At 40.5% G+C, this 17,013-nt stretch overlaps 2 protein-coding genes across 10 annotated transcripts in view; one reads left to right on the forward strand and one right to left on the reverse strand.

The window, feature by feature from the left end:
• The window catches only part of AGPS (alkylglycerone phosphate synthase), a 218,573-nt gene that overhangs the window by 5,680 nt on the left and 195,880 nt on the right, over nt 1–17,013 (reverse strand). For 3 of the 5 annotated variants that reach the window (XR_007454456.1, XR_007454458.1, XR_007454459.1), the window contains 2 exons: nt 5,972–6,133; nt 5,055–5,132 (listed from right to left, as the gene is read on the reverse strand). The exons of the other annotated variants lie outside the window; for them this stretch is intronic. The gene's annotated coding sequence lies outside the window, so the exon portion shown is untranslated. The remainder of the gene's footprint in view (nt 1–5,054; nt 5,133–5,971; nt 6,134–17,013) is intronic. 5 annotated transcript variants of the gene reach the window in all.
• On the forward strand, nt 513–11,386 carry IFT70A (intraflagellar transport 70A). 5 transcript variants are annotated; one of them, XM_049615969.1, is made up of 5 exons: nt 513–3,694; nt 4,853–4,922; nt 5,837–7,315; nt 8,940–9,046; nt 9,155–11,386. In XM_049615969.1, the coding sequence occupies exon 1, from the start codon at nt 851–853 to the stop codon at nt 2,846–2,848; it is 1,998 nt and encodes a 665-aa protein (XP_049471926.1). In that variant the 5' UTR covers nt 513–850; the 3' UTR covers nt 2,849–3,694; nt 4,853–4,922; nt 5,837–7,315; nt 8,940–9,046; nt 9,155–11,386. The 5 variants fall into 5 exon arrangements, with proteins under 5 accessions (XP_049471926.1, XP_049471927.1, XP_049471924.1 ...); XM_049615970.1 differs by having other exon boundaries at nt 11,295–11,386; XM_049615967.1 differs by having other exon boundaries at nt 5,837–6,016; nt 7,202–7,315; nt 8,940–11,386.

The raw sequence follows: 17,013 nt of genomic DNA on the forward strand, positions 1-17,013 counted from the left end.
GGGCAGGAGTCCCAGTTTAAATGCCACCATCTATTCAGTAATAACTGTTCATGAAAAGAGAGGATTGGAGACACTTGGATCTAAAACTGAGGATCTCAAAAAAAAAAAAATAACTAAATTAAATCTAGCAAATGAAAAATGAATAAATAAAAATAAAATTGAGGATCTCACAGTACCATTTATGATTCACAAAACCTATGCTACACCACCTGTGGAAACGACAAAAATAGACTTTTGGTCTCTTCATATTACTTCCTAGAAATATGCCCTCAGGGCGGCTTTAAAAAAGAACCTACTCTAATTTCAGGGCACTACCAAGGATTCAGTCCACCTTTTCCTTCCTACTAATTTACAAGCACAAAACAGGAACCGACACCGTTTGTATATACTGCACCGTAAACAGCTAAGACAAGCATGGGATTTCAGACGATAAACTTTCCTCTCCCGAGTCAGACACCGAAACGATGCAAACGACACCAAGCAAACCCCACTAACATACAAACAACAGGGCGGTGAACCCCCTCCCAATGCTTGTGAATCGGTCCCGCGAGACTAAACTCCCAGCAGGCAGCGCGGGCACGTTCCCGACTGCAGCGCGACTGCAGTGGTGCATGCCGGGAAGTGGAGTTTTCGTATCTCAACTGCATCGAAGCGTTTGTTTGGTCTTGCAGGACTCCTGGTCTTAGAAGCCTAAAGTCTTCAAGAACGAAATTAGTAACGGGAATTTCAGTGATGACTTTTTATTCCCATTGAGCTTATTCCATTACAAAGTAATCTCAGAACGAGCAGCTTTCCGTTTCCGGTGGGCTTGTTGCCGTGGTAACCAGCACGCACCACCAGTTTGGCGGTTATGGCCGGGCTGAGCGGCGCGCAGATCCCCGATGGGGAGTTCACTGCCATCGTGTACCGGCTCATCCGGGATTCGCGCTACGCCGAGGCCGTGCAGCTGCTGGGCGGCGAGCTCCAGCGGAGCCCGAGGAGCCGCGCCGGCCTGTCGCTGCTGGGCTACTGCTACTACCGCCTGCAGGAGTTCACGCTGGCGGCCGAGTGCTATGAGCAGCTGGGCCAGCTGCACCCGGAACTGGAGCAGTACCGTCTGTACCAGGCCCAGGCCCTGTACAAGGCCTGCCTTTATCCAGAGGCCACCAGGGTCGCCTTCCTCCTCCTGGACAACCCCGCCTACCACAACCGCGTCCTCCGTCTGCAAGCCGCGATCAAGTACAGCGAGGGCGACCTGCCCGGGGCCAAGAGCCTGGTGGAGCAGCTACTGGGCGGGGAAGGGGGAGAGGACAGTGGGGGCGAGAACGAGCCCGATGGTCAGGTCAACCTGGGGTGTTTGCTCTACAAGGAGGGACAGTATGAGGCCGCGTGTTCCAAGTTCTTTTCGGCCCTCCAGGCTTCGGGCTATCGGCCTGACCTTTCCTACAACCTGGCTTTGGCCTATTACAGTAGCCGGCACTATGCCTCGGCTCTAAAGCACATCGCCGACATTATTGAGCGTGGCATCCGCCAGCACCCGGAGCTAGGTGTGGGCATGACCACTGAGGGCATCGATGTTCGAAGTGTTGGCAACACCTTAGTCCTTCACCAGACTGCCCTGGTGGAAGCCTTCAACCTCAAAGCAGCCATAGAATACCAACTGAGAAACTATGAAGTGGCCCAGGAAACCCTCACTGACATGCCACCTAGGGCAGAAGAAGAGTTAGACCCTGTGACCCTGCACAACCAAGCGCTAATGAACATGGATGCCAGGCCTACAGAAGGGTTTGAAAAGCTACAGTTTTTGCTCCAACAGAACCCCTTTCCCCCGGAGACCTTTGGCAACCTGCTGCTGCTCTACTGTAAGTATGAGTATTTCGACCTGGCAGCAGATGTCCTGGCCGAGAATGCCCATTTGACTTACAAGTTCCTCACACCCTATCTCTATGACTTCTTGGATGCCTTGATCACCTGCCAGACAGCCCCTGAAGAGGCTTTCATTAAGCTTGATGGGCTAGCGGGGATGCTGACTGAACAGCTCCGGAGACTCACCAAACAAGTACAGGAAGCAAGACACCACAGAGATGACGAAGCTGTCAAAAAGGCAGTGAATGAATATGATGACACTCTGGAGAAGTATATTCCTGTGTTGATGGCCCAGGCCAAAATCTACTGGAACCTTGAGAATTATCCAATGGTGGAAAAGATCTTCCGCAAATCTGTGGAATTCTGTAATGACCATGATGTGTGGAAGTTGAACGTGGCTCATGTCCTGTTCATGCAGGAAAACAAATACAAAGAAGCTATAGGTTTCTATGAACCCATAGTCAAGAAGCATTATGACCACATCCTGAATGTCAGTGCTGTTGTGCTGGCTAACCTGTGTGTTTCATATATTATGACAAGTCAGAATGAAGAAGCTGAGGAGTTGATGAGGAAGATTGAAAAGGAGGAAGAGCAGCTCTCCTATGATGACCCCGATAAGAAAATCTACCACCTCTGCATTGTGAATTTGGTGATAGGCACACTTTATTGTGCCAAAGGAAATTATGACTTTGGTATTTCTCGGGTGATCAAAAGCCTGGAGCCTTATCATAAGAAACTGGGAACTGATACCTGGTATTATGCCAAAAGATGCTTCCTGTCCTTATTAGAAAACATGTCAAAACACATGATCGTGCTTCGTGACAGTGTTATTCAAGAATGTGTCCAGTTTCTAGAACAATGTGAACTTTATGGCAGGAACATACCTGCCATGATTGAACAACCTCTGGAAGAAGAAAGAATACATACTGGAAAGAATACAGTCACATATGAATCCAGACAGCTAAAAGCTTTGATTTATGAGATTATTGGGTGGAATATATAGTGATGTCTGATAATGTCTTTTATCAAAAAATGGCCTTTATTTAGATTTGGTTTCCAGTTTATCAGTATTTATCTTTGGCATCTTCACATGTTACACATTGAGCCTTGAACACTTAAAATTATAATAACAAATATTCTGCTGGAGGGACTTTTCCAGTTAATTAAGAAAAGTATGGAGCCCATGTATAAGCTAGCTCACTTTTGTATTCCCTCTGCCAGTAGTCACCAGGTTTGCCCTCAAGCAACAATTGCTAGAGTAACATCTTTGCATAAGCAAGTAACCCTCAATAGCAGTTTATATTGTAATTTTAGGGTGTAGAAAAGGTGGCAAGAGCCAATGAATTGTTAAAGTGGGTATGTTTGCTTTCCTCTGGTGACTGCTATATAAATGATTGCTAGGCCATGGCTGGACTTTTTTTCAATCAGCAAATAAAGACAGGTCCATTGTGCCATCCCAGGATAGACTGTGCTATCCAATAAAACCAAATCTGACCTTAACTGTATACTTCCACTCCATTTTTTTAGTCCTATAGCCTCTGGGTCTCAACAGAGTCAAATTGGACCTTGGCCTAAGGTCTTGTAAAAGAACAGGTACTAAATGGGTGAGAATTATTTTCTTGGTTCTTTTCAGGTTACAAGGTTTGGTCTGTGGCTTAAATTTTCTTCCATAATTTGGTTGATTGGTTGGTCTTAAATTTTATACACTATTTCCCCTTGCTTTCTATTATTTATTTTCCAGGACTGATTGTGCCTCCTTGTGAATAGTGACAAACAATCAAATGTAAATCTTTCTAATGTGTTCAGCATAGGAAAAAATAAGCAGTGAACTGACAATGAAAAGACTAAGGTATGAGTTCCAGACTTTCCACACTCAAGTTTTACCTTCAGAAATTCATTTAACCCTTGAGGCCCCACAATCATTTGAACCACTAGATGCTTTTTCACAATTACTTCTGGGTGTAACATCTGATTCTGTACAGCCATACAGAAGAAAGTTGACTGCTATAGATACTTAAACAAGTCAGTTGGGAAAAAAAATACTTATTTTAAGTGAATGTTTTCTGGTATTTTGGCTTACAGTAATTTTAACCCATAAGGTAAATGTTTGTTGTTACTTTTTGTTGGATGCTATAAAATATTGATTACTGCTAAGAAATTTGGATTTTTGCCTTTTTTCTACTTGGAGCTTTTTCTTATAACGCTTAACTATGAATGTATAAAAGGCAGTCCTTGTTCTCTGCTATGGTTGTGCATAAATTAAGAATTTTGTAAATATTTAGACATTACTTAATTCCCTACCCTTTTAGTTTTACCCACTAATTTATATATTTGGCAGAAAAGGGGAGATTTGCTTTTCATTCTTCCCAAAACCGCTATACCAAAAATGATGTATAAATGATATGTATTCCAGGAGTTTTATTATCAGGCTATTATGTATTTTTTAATCAATTATTCTTGAAATAATTAGAGCCTCCCCAGCCCGAGGTGAATGCCTCCAGCTGCCAGTTTGCCAGAACTCTGGAGCCAGAGGGCCAGGTGAGGTAAAGAGGAAACAGAGATGCAGCTATGTGACTTACTTCACAACCCACCTTGGATCCCCTTCGTGTCCAAATCTCAGTAGCTAATCAAATGTCTGCTGCCATTAAGAAAACAGAAGTAATGGATAACAGAGTGGAAGTAACAGATGCCAGAGCTACTTCTGTAACTAACTCACCAAATCGAATCATCAGTCCTGGCACCCGTGTTTTATTTAATACTAGGAGGAGAGGTCATGCAGACTTTCCAAAAGGACAAAGCCACAATGAAAAGGAAGACAATCTCCAGTTTTTAATCCTTTCTCTTGGAGTATTTTCTTTTTCTGCCTTCAAAAGGTCTATTTAAGAGATCGTTGTGTTTACTGCCACAGAATGTATCACAAGATAAGAAATGAAAAATCTATCTACCTTCCTGCCCTCCTTTTCTTTCCCTATTTTATCTTTTATTTTCTCCCTTTTGTCAATTACAGGAACACTTCTCTGAGAGCTGGCAGCTGAAGCCACAAGCAGGTCTACCAACCTTTTAGCAGCAAGTGTCAGGTAGGTAGCACTGTGATTATCCAAGTGACTTTGGAAACCATAACCACGCCTTTTTGCAAACTGAGACAACACTTATCTATAAAGAGTGACTCTCAAATTGATAAAGCCAGAGAAAATTTTAAGAGGACTCACCAAAAACACTGGATCTGTATAATTTGCAGAACGCAATGAGCTTTATTTGTACACTTGCAGTAGTCGTTACCTTTTTCTCTTTGACAGCAATAGAAACACAGTGACAGAAATTTTAAAGAGTGCAGTATTTTCTAAAAAATATTCTATGACAATCGGGAATTAAATAGATTCTTAACTCTAAAGGAAACTTACTTTTCTGTAGCCATACTCATTTTATATTGAAAAACAGAGCCAGGCATTAGCCAGAAGGTAATTAATTGGTCATAGCCATAGTGTGGTCTTGTTTTAATATTCTCCTTGCAAGGGGGAGGGGAGGGCATGAGTCTTTACAAGGTGATTGCTTTACACTTGAATCCAAAAGAAATTGAGGTTCTTTTGGTTATTTAATAAAATCAGCTCCCTTGGATATTGGCCAAGATTGACCTATCACATATTGAAATCCTGTCTACAACTTCCTAATGTGTATATATTAGAAAAGGAATTGCCTTCATAGGGAAAAACTTTTAGAAAATAGAGTTCTGTATACATTTCTAGAATGAAAGATATGCATTTATTAGTTTAAATAGGACCTGCCAATAACTTGATTGTAAATATCATTAGGTGGACATATAAACTGAACCCAAGTTCTTGTTAAAAGTGAATTTGCACATCTGTGAAATTAAACACATCATTGCCAATGACTGGATCCCTCAGTTCAAAATAACAAATGACTAAAATTGTACTGTTCAAACAGGACCTTAATAGGGTGCATGAAAAAACATTTATTGCTATTATGTTTCCAGTTATTTTAGTGCAAGAGGCAAACGCTTAAGATAAAAGACACATCACTAAAAGTTTTCCCAGCACTCGTGGCAACTGCTGTAAAATGTATGTCCACAAAGTGTCCACAGACTCTTGAAGAGATTGTCAAGACTCACCAGGAAATTACTGGCTGGTTGGTGTTTCTGTCTGTGCTGCATAAGGTCAGAGGCTATTATTATTCTGTGAAGACTCAACCTCTTGGTCTTAGTTACTCCAAATTTGACAAAGCCATGTCCTAGGGTTTATGCACTTCATATATGGAAAGGAGAATATATATTCTGAGGAAGATAAGATGTTTAGTTCATCTTTAAGTCAGGAAATACTATACTTATAGCAAGAGATTATCACACCCTAACACTGTAAAGCAAAAGAAAGCTTCAGGAATTAAATCATAACAAACACTTTTCCAAAAAAGATTCTATAATAAGCTAAAACCACATGCCCACATATGTTAAGGAGTGCCTCTCTTTGTGTGTTTATTAGAAAGGCAAAACTTTTTCTATATTTAATACAGCATTTTTGTTTCCTGGCCTTTTGTTTTTGTACTTATTCATTACATTTAAACTGTTTTGACAACCTGCCAGAAAACAAAGGTGAGCTATCCATAATCTGACGAAGACACTGAAAGTAGTTACTAACCCTTTTCAGAAACTAAGGACAACTATTTTTCTGACAATGTAAGATTTATAATGAGATGATTGGCAAAATTGTAAAATTATTCTAGAAATAATCATGTGAAATATAAAATGGAAAATCATAAATGGACTCTTCTATGATATTGTAGATATGACTTAATAGATTTTTTAAATTATAAATTGGGTATTATGATAAAAATTTGGAATGCATCCGCAACAATGAGCCCAGGGCTCGCAGACCATAATAGGTCTTGCCCAAGGTCACAGCCAAATAGTGGAAAACCAGAATCTGAATCCACAGCTACTGGCTCAATTCCAGTGCTCTTTCTACTTTACCACATTCCACCTCTTAGGGTTTATTTTCCAAATTATTCTGACACTATCAATGCGAAGCATTTCTTTTTCCAGAGCTATGACTTTCACTACTTATGTTGCTGATTATTTAATGGGTGGTAGAATAAGCTTTTCCCAAAGAACTCTCAGTGAGCACATTCCAGCGTCAGCCTAAATTATGGTTTCCAAATGTGTGCCACAGGGGACATGGGTGGGCACCACATATTGTTTGCAGCAGGTACAGATTTAGCTGTGGTACAATCTGGGTTGGGCACAAAGATTATTGACCCACCTGTTGTTTCATCAGCTCTTTAAAAAGTCACTTTTTATGATCCTTCTCCAAGGTAGTGATTTTCTTCTCTCCATTATGGTCTCTAGCCACCAACCACAGTAAAAACAGCTGTCAGAAGGCTTCCCTGCACCTCAAGTGCAAAGGGCTACGTATGAGGTACTTATTCAGAAATCACAGTAAAGGGCCAGCTGCTTCCACAGGTATTTACAGAGTGTTACCAGAGACTTTCGAGGCTCCATAAAGCTTTACCTTTACTTGCAAAATCCATTTGAGCCAAGACCTTAAAGGCTTACACTCTCCCACAAGATTGCTTACTCGGGTTAGCTTAGTTTTGGGGGAGGAAAAATTAAAAGCAAGCTAAGAACAAGAGAACTGTTATCTACCTCCTTTTCCCCTTTACACTAATACCTCTTAGTCCTCACTCCGTATCAGAATTAGCTGGTAAACTTTTCAAAAATAGAGATGCCTAGGCCCTCTAACCCCTAAAGGTTTGGTTTCAACTTATGGGGATGGGAATGGAAGGGAGGGGTCAGTTTTTTAAAAGTCTTCCCATATGATTCTAATATGTAGCCAAGGTGGAGGACCACTGTTCCACATGTACAAACATAACAGTGACCACGTGGATGCCACATGCTGGACATATGGGGGTGGGGGGAGTGGGGTACAGTCTGTATGAGAATAAAATGATCTGGATATGCAACCTAAAGAGATTATATAAAGTGGATAACTGGAAAAAGAGCATCTGAATTTTTTTAAGGCGTTCAGTCTGGGATATTCTGGTTTATTTGCATGCAGCTTTTAAACCAATGAAAACTTTTTTAGTTTTATTTTTTAAATCCCTATATAAGTAATGTACAGTGTTATATTAGTTTCAGGTGTACAGTATAGTGATTCAACAATTCTTTACATTACTCAGTGCTCATCATGACAGGTGTACTCTTAATCCCCACCACCTGTCCTACCCATCGTCCACCCTCCTTTCTTCAGGCAACCACCAGTTTGTTCTCTATATTTAAAAGTCTGGGGCTTTTTTGTCTCTTTTTTTCTTTGTTCATTTGTTTTGCTTCTTAAATTCCACATATGAGTGAAATTTTATGATATTTGTCTTTCTCTGTTATTTCACCTTGCATTATACCTCTAGATCCCTCCATATTGTAGTGAAACTTAAAAAAAAAATTTAGGGGGCACCTGGGTGGCTCAGCTGGTTGAGCATCTGACTTCAGCTCAGATTATGATCTCACTGCTTGTGAGTTCAAGCCTCACATCTCTGCTGTTAGCACAGAGCCCACTTCAGATCCTCTGTCTCCCTCTCTTTCTGCCTCTCTCCCACTTATGTGCTCTCTCTCAAAAAATAAAGAAAAGAATTTTAGTATCATGCATTCAAGAATTCTTAAGAAATATTTGGCTTTCAAAGAGGGAATGTGAAAAATACTGAAGTTTCTAGAAACTATTTGGTAATGGACATTTTTTTAAGTGGGTGACCAGAATTTAAGAGTATTCTCATACTTTTTTTCTCGAAAGATTCCTATCATTTACTGTCATCACTTCTTAGTTTACTATACTTTACAGAAGTCAAAAATCACTCTTTAAGTGCATTATCAAAACCATGCTCAGAAGTGGTTTTGATTGGCTTTGGATACATCCAAATTTGCCCTTCTAATATAGACCACGTTCATTTGGTCTCCCTATAAATATGGATTCCTCCAAACCTGACTCCAATCCCATGTGTGCAAAATTTACATTAAAAATACAACAATATGTAGTGGCTATAGTAATTTATAATCCACTATCCATTCCTACCCCTACTCTGTCTCCACTCCCCAGACATTTGGTCTAAATTTATGGTTCTCAAATGCTTTGCTGCACATTAGAGTCACCTGGAACTTTTTACAACTCTCAGTGCCCCCGGCTGCATCCCAGGATCTCTAGAGGTAAGACCCAGGTATCAGTTTTTTCTCAACTTTCAAAATGCATCCAAGGTTGAAAATCCCTGGTCTAAGCCCATTGTTATAACTCCCCATTTCCATGATTAATTTAAGGGTAAGCATGTGGTCCAGTCTTTACCAAGGCAACAGAAGTCTCTTGAAGAGCTGCTGAGAAAGCTTCCTTCACCTTAAAAAAAAATGATACAAGAAGGATTCTCTCTTCCTCTGGGCATTGTTAATCTGAATCTGCTGCCACTATCTTATGACCATGACAGAAACTAACTTAAGGATGAAGGGGACTTTGAAGATATCAAAGAAAAAGAAAAGAACTGCAGTCCTTGATTATATCTTTGAGCCACTATGTTATCTCCCCTAGAACCTGAACTACCTCTGGGTCTCATATAGAATGGAAAAAATAGATTATCTTCTCGTTTAAACTTGTTTGAGTCCGATTTTTGTTGTTGTCGTTTCTGTTGCCTAAGGGCACTCAGACCATACTCCCTATACTTAGGTCATACAAATTTGAGTGTTATTCAGGGGGTGATGAATTTTTATGCTTATTGCCAACACTTTAGTCATCCAGTCTTCCCTGAGACCCAACATCCCTCCTTAGATTCAAGTGAACGGGATAAAGTTAGTCAACATTTGTAAAGAATTGCCTGAAAACTTGCCTTCATTAGTATTAAATGCTCATGCAGTCTTTTGAAAATTGTAGCAGCTACTCATGAGATTGGGTGTGCTATTCTTGGGAGAGCATTCACTTAGGTAGAAGTAAATGGAGAATTACATTGCTCTACCCAAATGAGCTGCCCTAAGTCCAAGGCTTGCTCACTGTTTCTTGGCAGAACCACAAGATAAACACCAATGCATATCGTGACTCATACAGAAAATATATTCCTCAATTTTAGAATTTCCTCCACATCCATGTAAGTTGTTTCAGGAAAAGGTCAATAATAATAGAATAAAAATGAAAATGAAAACAATGGCAGCATTTATTCATATATAGTAAACCTAAGTGTTAAAGTGAGGCAACCTAATCTTTTTTCCAGTGAGAAATGCTAATCCAGGTACTGCACTATTTCAGCTTTGGCCCTTTCCAGTCATAAACCTCGTTATAGGAAAAGCTTCATAAAAAATAAATACTTTAGTTTTTTATAATCTCCACAGCACAGCATTCCACCCATCAGGCTCAACTTATCCTGAGTTGTTGGCTTACATCAGTTCTCTAGAAGGAAGACGGAGAAAATTCAAATTCAAATCGGATGGTCCATATCACATTGGGGGATTGGGACAGTTGATTTACTCATATAATCTCTTTAAACATCTACCAGGAGAGGTTCTCAGACAGAATTTATTGCCTCCTCCTGCTATCTTTGGGCCTACACAGAGCAAGGCAAAATCCTTCTATGAAATCTGAAACTCTAGTCACTGTTTTCCTGGCTGATGTCATTTCAAAGGCATGGTGTAGCCCTGTGATAGTTGCAGCGGAAATCTGACTCTCTATGGGGTTCCCATCTGTTTGCCATCAGAAAGAACCTTTTGGGGAGCCACAGTAAATGCAGAGCACCCATTCCTCCCTATGGATTCTGGAGTCTTAATGTTTTTAAGATCAATTGTTGTTAGGATTGAATAGTGCTTAAATTTTCCCAGAATAAGAAGGTATATAGAATTACATTGCTGTAACTTTAGTTTTCATTTTTGTGGGTTCTCACAGGCTATTTTGTATAAATTTTCTATATGATTCTGAAACTACTTTGCAAATGTTAACAAAAGGAGAATTCAGTCACTGAAATCCATTCCTTTGGAAGAAGGCTTTTTTTTATAACTTTATGTAGTGAAATCCTTATAAAACAGCTTACATTTGAGGCAACTCTTTCTGAGATCTTTAGGGATAAAGTTGCCCAAAAATGTAAATTATGTGTCAAAAGGCTATTTATTCACTTTTCAATAAGGGCCAACAGAAACAATATAGTAAGTTAAAGCAAAGAAAATAGATTACAATGACAAGAGGTTTCAATCAAGATCTTATACGGATCACCTTCAATACAAATAATCCACTGTAAATAACGGGGGGTTCACAATGGTACCAAGCTATAACTAGCTGGGAATTGAGTGTATTCACTCAGCAATAAATGTATAATGGTCGCCTTTATTACTGAAGAAACAAAGCTTGAATTAATAACACAGGAATGTTTAATAAGGGAAAAGATTTCATGAAGATCAGCCTTTTTCTCATCTTCCTTCTCCCCTACAGGTATTACAGCTTTCGCAGTGCCCGAAACAAAAACAGACTCTCCATTATATTCCTCAAGGAATAATTTATTAAATGTGTTTTTATAAATTGGACTTTCTGTGTTTATGTGCCATTTCCTCAGAGAAGACTGACTCTAAGGATGAAATAGAAATAACATCACTTTTCAATATTCCTCAAGTCCCAATTCCTAGAAAAAGACAAGAATACAAAGGTCTTTTTATTCCTTCTGTCAATTACCAGTTTGTTTCAATACGGTTTCCTGGAGTTGGTATCAAATGAAGCAGGGTCCCCAGTGGGCAATACAGAGGGAAAGTTTTCCTCACCTCACTGGGGAAGAGGAAATATGAATATTGAACCAAAGGACTTTGAGAGAATGGAAATGGGAATGAAGGAAGATTCATGACAGAGGGTAAAGCATGAAGGAAAGACCTGGCGAAGAAAGACAATAAAAAAGTTGCCTTTTATGAAAACATGAAATTATGACTACTGCATTTACATGACTTAAACATGAAGTAGATTTATCTCAGTATTTCGTAAAGTGTGGTAAACACACACAATAATTAAATGAGGAGGTGAATTTAGTTGGCACACAGAAGAATATTTTTAATAGCCATATATTTATTTTATTGTATTCGTGTACACACACACAAACATCAAAATTTCATGAATTCTGCATGAGATGAGGCTAAAATAAAAAACAACTTAATTGAAAGAAAAATATTAAATAAGACACAGCACGGAGTTGGCTGTGGCGAGAAGATGTCAGTAGTACTTGAATGACGAGAGTTTTAAGATACCTAGTTTAGACAAATGGAGCACAGAACTCCATGTGAGGGTGTGGAAGAACTCCCCTCTTCCCTCTAAAAAGTGGGATTACCTATAATTGATTCAGTATTTGTCAAGGGCTTCTATTTTCAGAAACCTAACTTCACACTTGAATACAGAGATTTTTGCTACCTACTGTGAAAATTTCCTCAGTGGAATGTTGCCTAACACATTTATGAGAAGTTTAAACGTTCTAGATCTCTGTTTCCTTGGTTAAAAAGTTGAGAATTTAGACTAGGTATTCACATTTCCTTACAACTCTAATCTGTTCCGATCCTCTGATTTGTCCCGCCACCATCTCTCATAAACTTTAACAAATTCTGACTTTTTGGTGGATGATGAATCTCACCAGTAGAGGGGGCCTCTCTCCACTTGAAAAGTGCTCTGAATAGTTACAAACTGAGAGGGAGTCAAACCATAAGAGAACAAACTGAGGATTGATGGGGAGGGGGCGGGGAATGGGAGATGGGCATCGAGGAGGGCACTTGTTGGGATGAGCACTGCGTGTTGTATCTAAGTGCACACTGTATACTCTGTGTGTTAGCTAACTTGACAGTAAGTTATATTCAAACAAAAGTGCTCTGCAAGGCCAAAGGGGATGATTGCTCCACTCAGAACAGGATCATCCCTCCATTTGCTTAAGACTCTGTGGCTTTTCTCTGAGTAATTTTAAAACGACGCCACTGGCTCATGGAGCAGTCTGGCAGCAGACGTGCTGGCACGTTTGTCTCAGATCCAGTCTTAAGTTCTCCTAAGGATCTGGTGAGCCACTGTACAACACATCTAGCTAAAATAGTGACTGTTATAATTGGTACCACATTTTTCATGATGTGTGTAATAGCAGTTCTGGGCTGACTAGGCAGGGGTCCAATTGTGTTCATTTTGAGCTGAATTCAAAGTTTTGAGTTGGAAGAATTTTTAAGAGCATCTCTTGCAGCTCCCTCATATCACAAATGAAGGACAGACACTCAGAGAACTTACGTCCCACACTAGTGCAGAAATAGGACTCTTCAGCGTATGTAAAAAAACAAAACAAGACAAACTAAACGAAAAGACAGTCATTTGCAGACTGTTTAGTCCTGACTGTCCCTAGGAGCTGTGTGGCAGGTCATTTAACCTTTGTGTCTCAGTTTCCTTTTCCGTAAAATAAAGGCACAGAACCAGGTAACAGCTAAGATCACTTCAGCTCTATTTTATTAGGCTCTCTGCCTCTAAATGATTATTGCTTTGGTTTCCATTTGCAGGCAATTTTAAGGCTTCTTGTGTGCTTTATTGTTCATTCATCTTCATTAAGTTTATAAATGTGTTTTACCTTTATGAGTGTAAAAGGAATTAAAATTCAACTACAGAACAAAAAGTTAAAACTCCACTGTGAATGTAACAATCAAAAATATAATCCTAGACAATAAGAGAACACAGAAAAGTGAAAACAGTTGGAGTATTAAGGTTGTAGAGCTATGAATAATTTGTCTTTTTAGAAAAATGTTTACAACCATTGTATAATAAACATAAACTCAAGAGGATGAAAAAGTCCATCTAAAAGGCAAAGTTGAGGTTAACAAGTATCAAACCACAGCCAGCTAGTGATTTTAGGAGGTGAACTGAAAGCAATCAGCAGACCCTCAAGCACTCACCCCCGGGTCCCCCACTCCTGGTATACCTCAGCCTTGCAATAAAGCTTCCCATTTTTCAGGATATTAAATTTGAGTTCAGGGAAAGCCAGACATCATGTAATCACAGTTTGGAATTACAGTGTATATCTAATAAAAGCCCACAGAACTTGCCAAAAGAAAAAAAAATCAGAATCTTTTAAAGAGCTATGTGTTTGCTAGGAAGAAGGGAGGCGGGAAAGAAATCATGTGTAAGGGAAACCTTTTCACAGAACCAAGGCAGCTCCAGACCAGGCATAGATACTGGCAGATAGCTTAAAATAGGGACTCCTCTTCTGAAGGAGAGGAAGGAAGAGGAACAGGAAAATAGTCTCCACCACAGAGTGAAGACATCTTTGTTCAGAGTGGACCCAAGGGAGGTCCAGCCCACCCTTTTCTCCTGCTGCCATGCTGCTCTGTGGAGAAGGCAAAATCCTCTGACTGCTACGTAAAATGAATGAATGAGCAGAGTTCTGATGATTCAGCACCCTATACATTTGGATTAACTCTACTGGAGACACAGGGCCAACTTCATAGGCAGCTATGTGGTCACACAAGTCTCTGCACACAGAAGGGTCCCGGTGCTTGGTTTAATCCTCTGCTGTCACTGTTTTCAAATTCTTAATAATTTATGAACAAAGGACCCCCACATTTTCATTATGCACTGGGCCTCAAAACGGATGTAGGTGGTTTTTGGCTGGGCATCTTTATGAGGCTGTTCATACTATACTACATTCTTTTCTTGGGCTGCTGCTCCAGGATCAAAATGTTTGACATGCTTAATCATGACCTAATGAACTTTGAGAGCCTATGTCTTCTTGCATGTTCCATATACAGCCTGTGGGCCTTTTCCATGGGGATTCATCCTCTCGTCCTCAAAATATCCAGGTCAGAGCCTGTTCCTTGTCATACCATCCAGCATGCCTTTTGTCTCTTCCCCAAACTTCCAGAGTCTAATGCTCTTTTTATGTGGGTGCTCTATGAATACACTACCCTCCTAGATAGAACCAACATTAAAAACGGTTGGGTGTTTTTTAAAATTTTGCGCAGGGGCAAAGATTAGTGTAAAGTGCTGCTCTGAATGTTTCATGTTGTCCTTGACCAGGCCTGTATGTGGCAAACAACAAAAAGGCCCAGTGTGCTACTGAATCTTGCTCAAACTTCTGTTGATCCTTAACACTTGGTCTTCTGCACATCAGAATCTGCTTTAAGTGGTTCCTTCGAGTGGCTAAAATACAATGATTTAATGATAACTCTGGACTATTTTGCAGCCAAAAAATCTATGGGCTACCACCGCAGGAACTGGCAACCTCCCCACCCCATCCACATACAAAAAGCCTAAGGGGGATGGGAATAGCCCTGGGGTAATATAGCTCCTTTACCATTCCAGCAGTCTTCCCTCCTACAACTGAGGGCAGAGCCGGAAAGAAACAAAACACCACTGTGCACAGAAATGGGGCTTACTGCCTCAAGGGGAAGGGGAGAAGTGGGAGAAAGTGGAAGACAGGAAGAAACACATCTTGCAAATTTGGGAAACACTTCTCAGTATCAATTTACATTGTGTCATCCCAGAAATTAATGTGGCCATTGGGTAACACTGGCAAACACAATGTAAGAGGTGAAGGAATGAGCATTCTTGTAGCTCACCATGGTAGAAATAATGGAAAATGAATCTGACCAGTTGACTTCAGGTCTATTACCCTTCTCCACACAACAAGGAGCCCTCCTTTCTGGCTGTTTTGTGAGGCTTAAACAGCAACCGGAGTCACTAACCATTTTGTGAAGACCCAGATGGTTTCTGTAGACCAAATTGGAGGGTGTGGATGGGAATGGAGTTTTCCCTAAGGAAATGGGTGTGGACCTGAGGGCCAGTGAGCTACTTGTGACCCAGGTTGGGAGTACGAATCTGTAAGGGGTTTTCTTCCTGTGAGAAGGCCTTCATCTTTGAAGTGCATCCCCTTTGAGATTCAGGGCAAAGTCCAAATTAGGTAAAGTCCTGGCATTTCTTCTGCTGTTGAAGGGCTGGAAAAGTTTTCCCTTTATCTCTTCTGGGTTCTTTGGTCTAATAATTAAATTGACAATAGATTAACAGGAAAAAAAATTAATTGTGTGTATGGGGAAGCCCCATAAAAATATGAGACTCAAAGGCAGGTCAGCCAATTGAGGCTTATATGCCATCCTGAGCTAAGGAGTTGGACAGGGGCCTGGGGCTTGAGAGAGGATGAGGGCAATTCTCAGGAAGATAAAAAGAGCAGATGTGTGGTAATTAGATGTTTGCCATGACCGTACAGATAGGCCAGATAAAGTTATCTCCAGTAAAGCTCTCTTTCTGGGCCAGCCAGGCCCCCTATCTTAACTCTTTTAGGCAGTTAAGGGAGAGGCAAAAGTTCTTCCTGAGTCTGTTGGGTCTTCATTGCTTTTGGCTCAAAATAATCCACATGCCAAAGTGACACATTTTGGGGTGGCATATTCAGCTCCCCTTCAACATGTGGTTCCTTTCAAAACCATAGAACCTTGGATGGATTCAAGGACAGAGTGTCAATATCTGGCCCAAGGGAGGGACATCACCCTATCAAGTAGACCAAGACGCAGAGGGCTAAAAATAGCAGGTAAAATGAGGCTCTCTCCTTCCCCCCTCAGTGCCCTCTGAAAGAGAGAAGTGCTGAGATTGGACACTCAGGTAACCCAAAGAAACTGGCTCACTGTCCAGGCCTAACAGGGAAACTGCACTGCTTCTGTTCACTTTCAAAATGAATTCTGTGGGAGGAGCATTCTGCATCAAATCGCCATCCAATTTCTAAAACACACATGATAAAGATGACCTTAGCATTTCCCTCAGCTTGACCAACCTTTGGAAATGAAATCATCAAAGGAGATAGCACCCCTGTCTCCTAGTTCCTGTGGGAGAGTGAAAGCCCAACTGCTGTGGAAACCATGCTCCAAGTCGTAAAACTACAACTTGTTGTAAAGATATGAAAATTTACTTTTCCTTAGGGCAAGCCAGTTAGCAAACACGGATGGCCATTGTCTCTTTTCAATGCTTGAAAAGCATTGGATCATTGTCTCTTTTCAATGCTTGAAAAGTCTACCACCCTTTGTTTCAGTGGAGTTGAGTTCAGACTGAGTTCTGGCCTCTCTCTCCTATTGTAACAGCCTTGAATAAAGTCTTCCTCGGGTGTTCAACTTGGGCCCACATGATGTTTGCTTTGACACCAACTGTGTAAATACTGTCAACCAAAATGTGT

The sequence above is a fragment of the Panthera uncia genome (assembly GCF_023721935.1).
Source record: "Panthera uncia isolate 11264 chromosome C1 unlocalized genomic scaffold, Puncia_PCG_1.0 HiC_scaffold_3, whole genome shotgun sequence".
NCBI lineage: Eukaryota > Metazoa > Chordata > Mammalia > Carnivora > Felidae > Panthera > Panthera uncia.

Coding starts and splice junctions, on each gene's coding strand:
- IFT70A (XM_049615966.1), top strand. CDS start 851: ATGGCCGGGCTGAGCGGCGCGCAGATCCCCGATGGGGAGTTCACTGCC.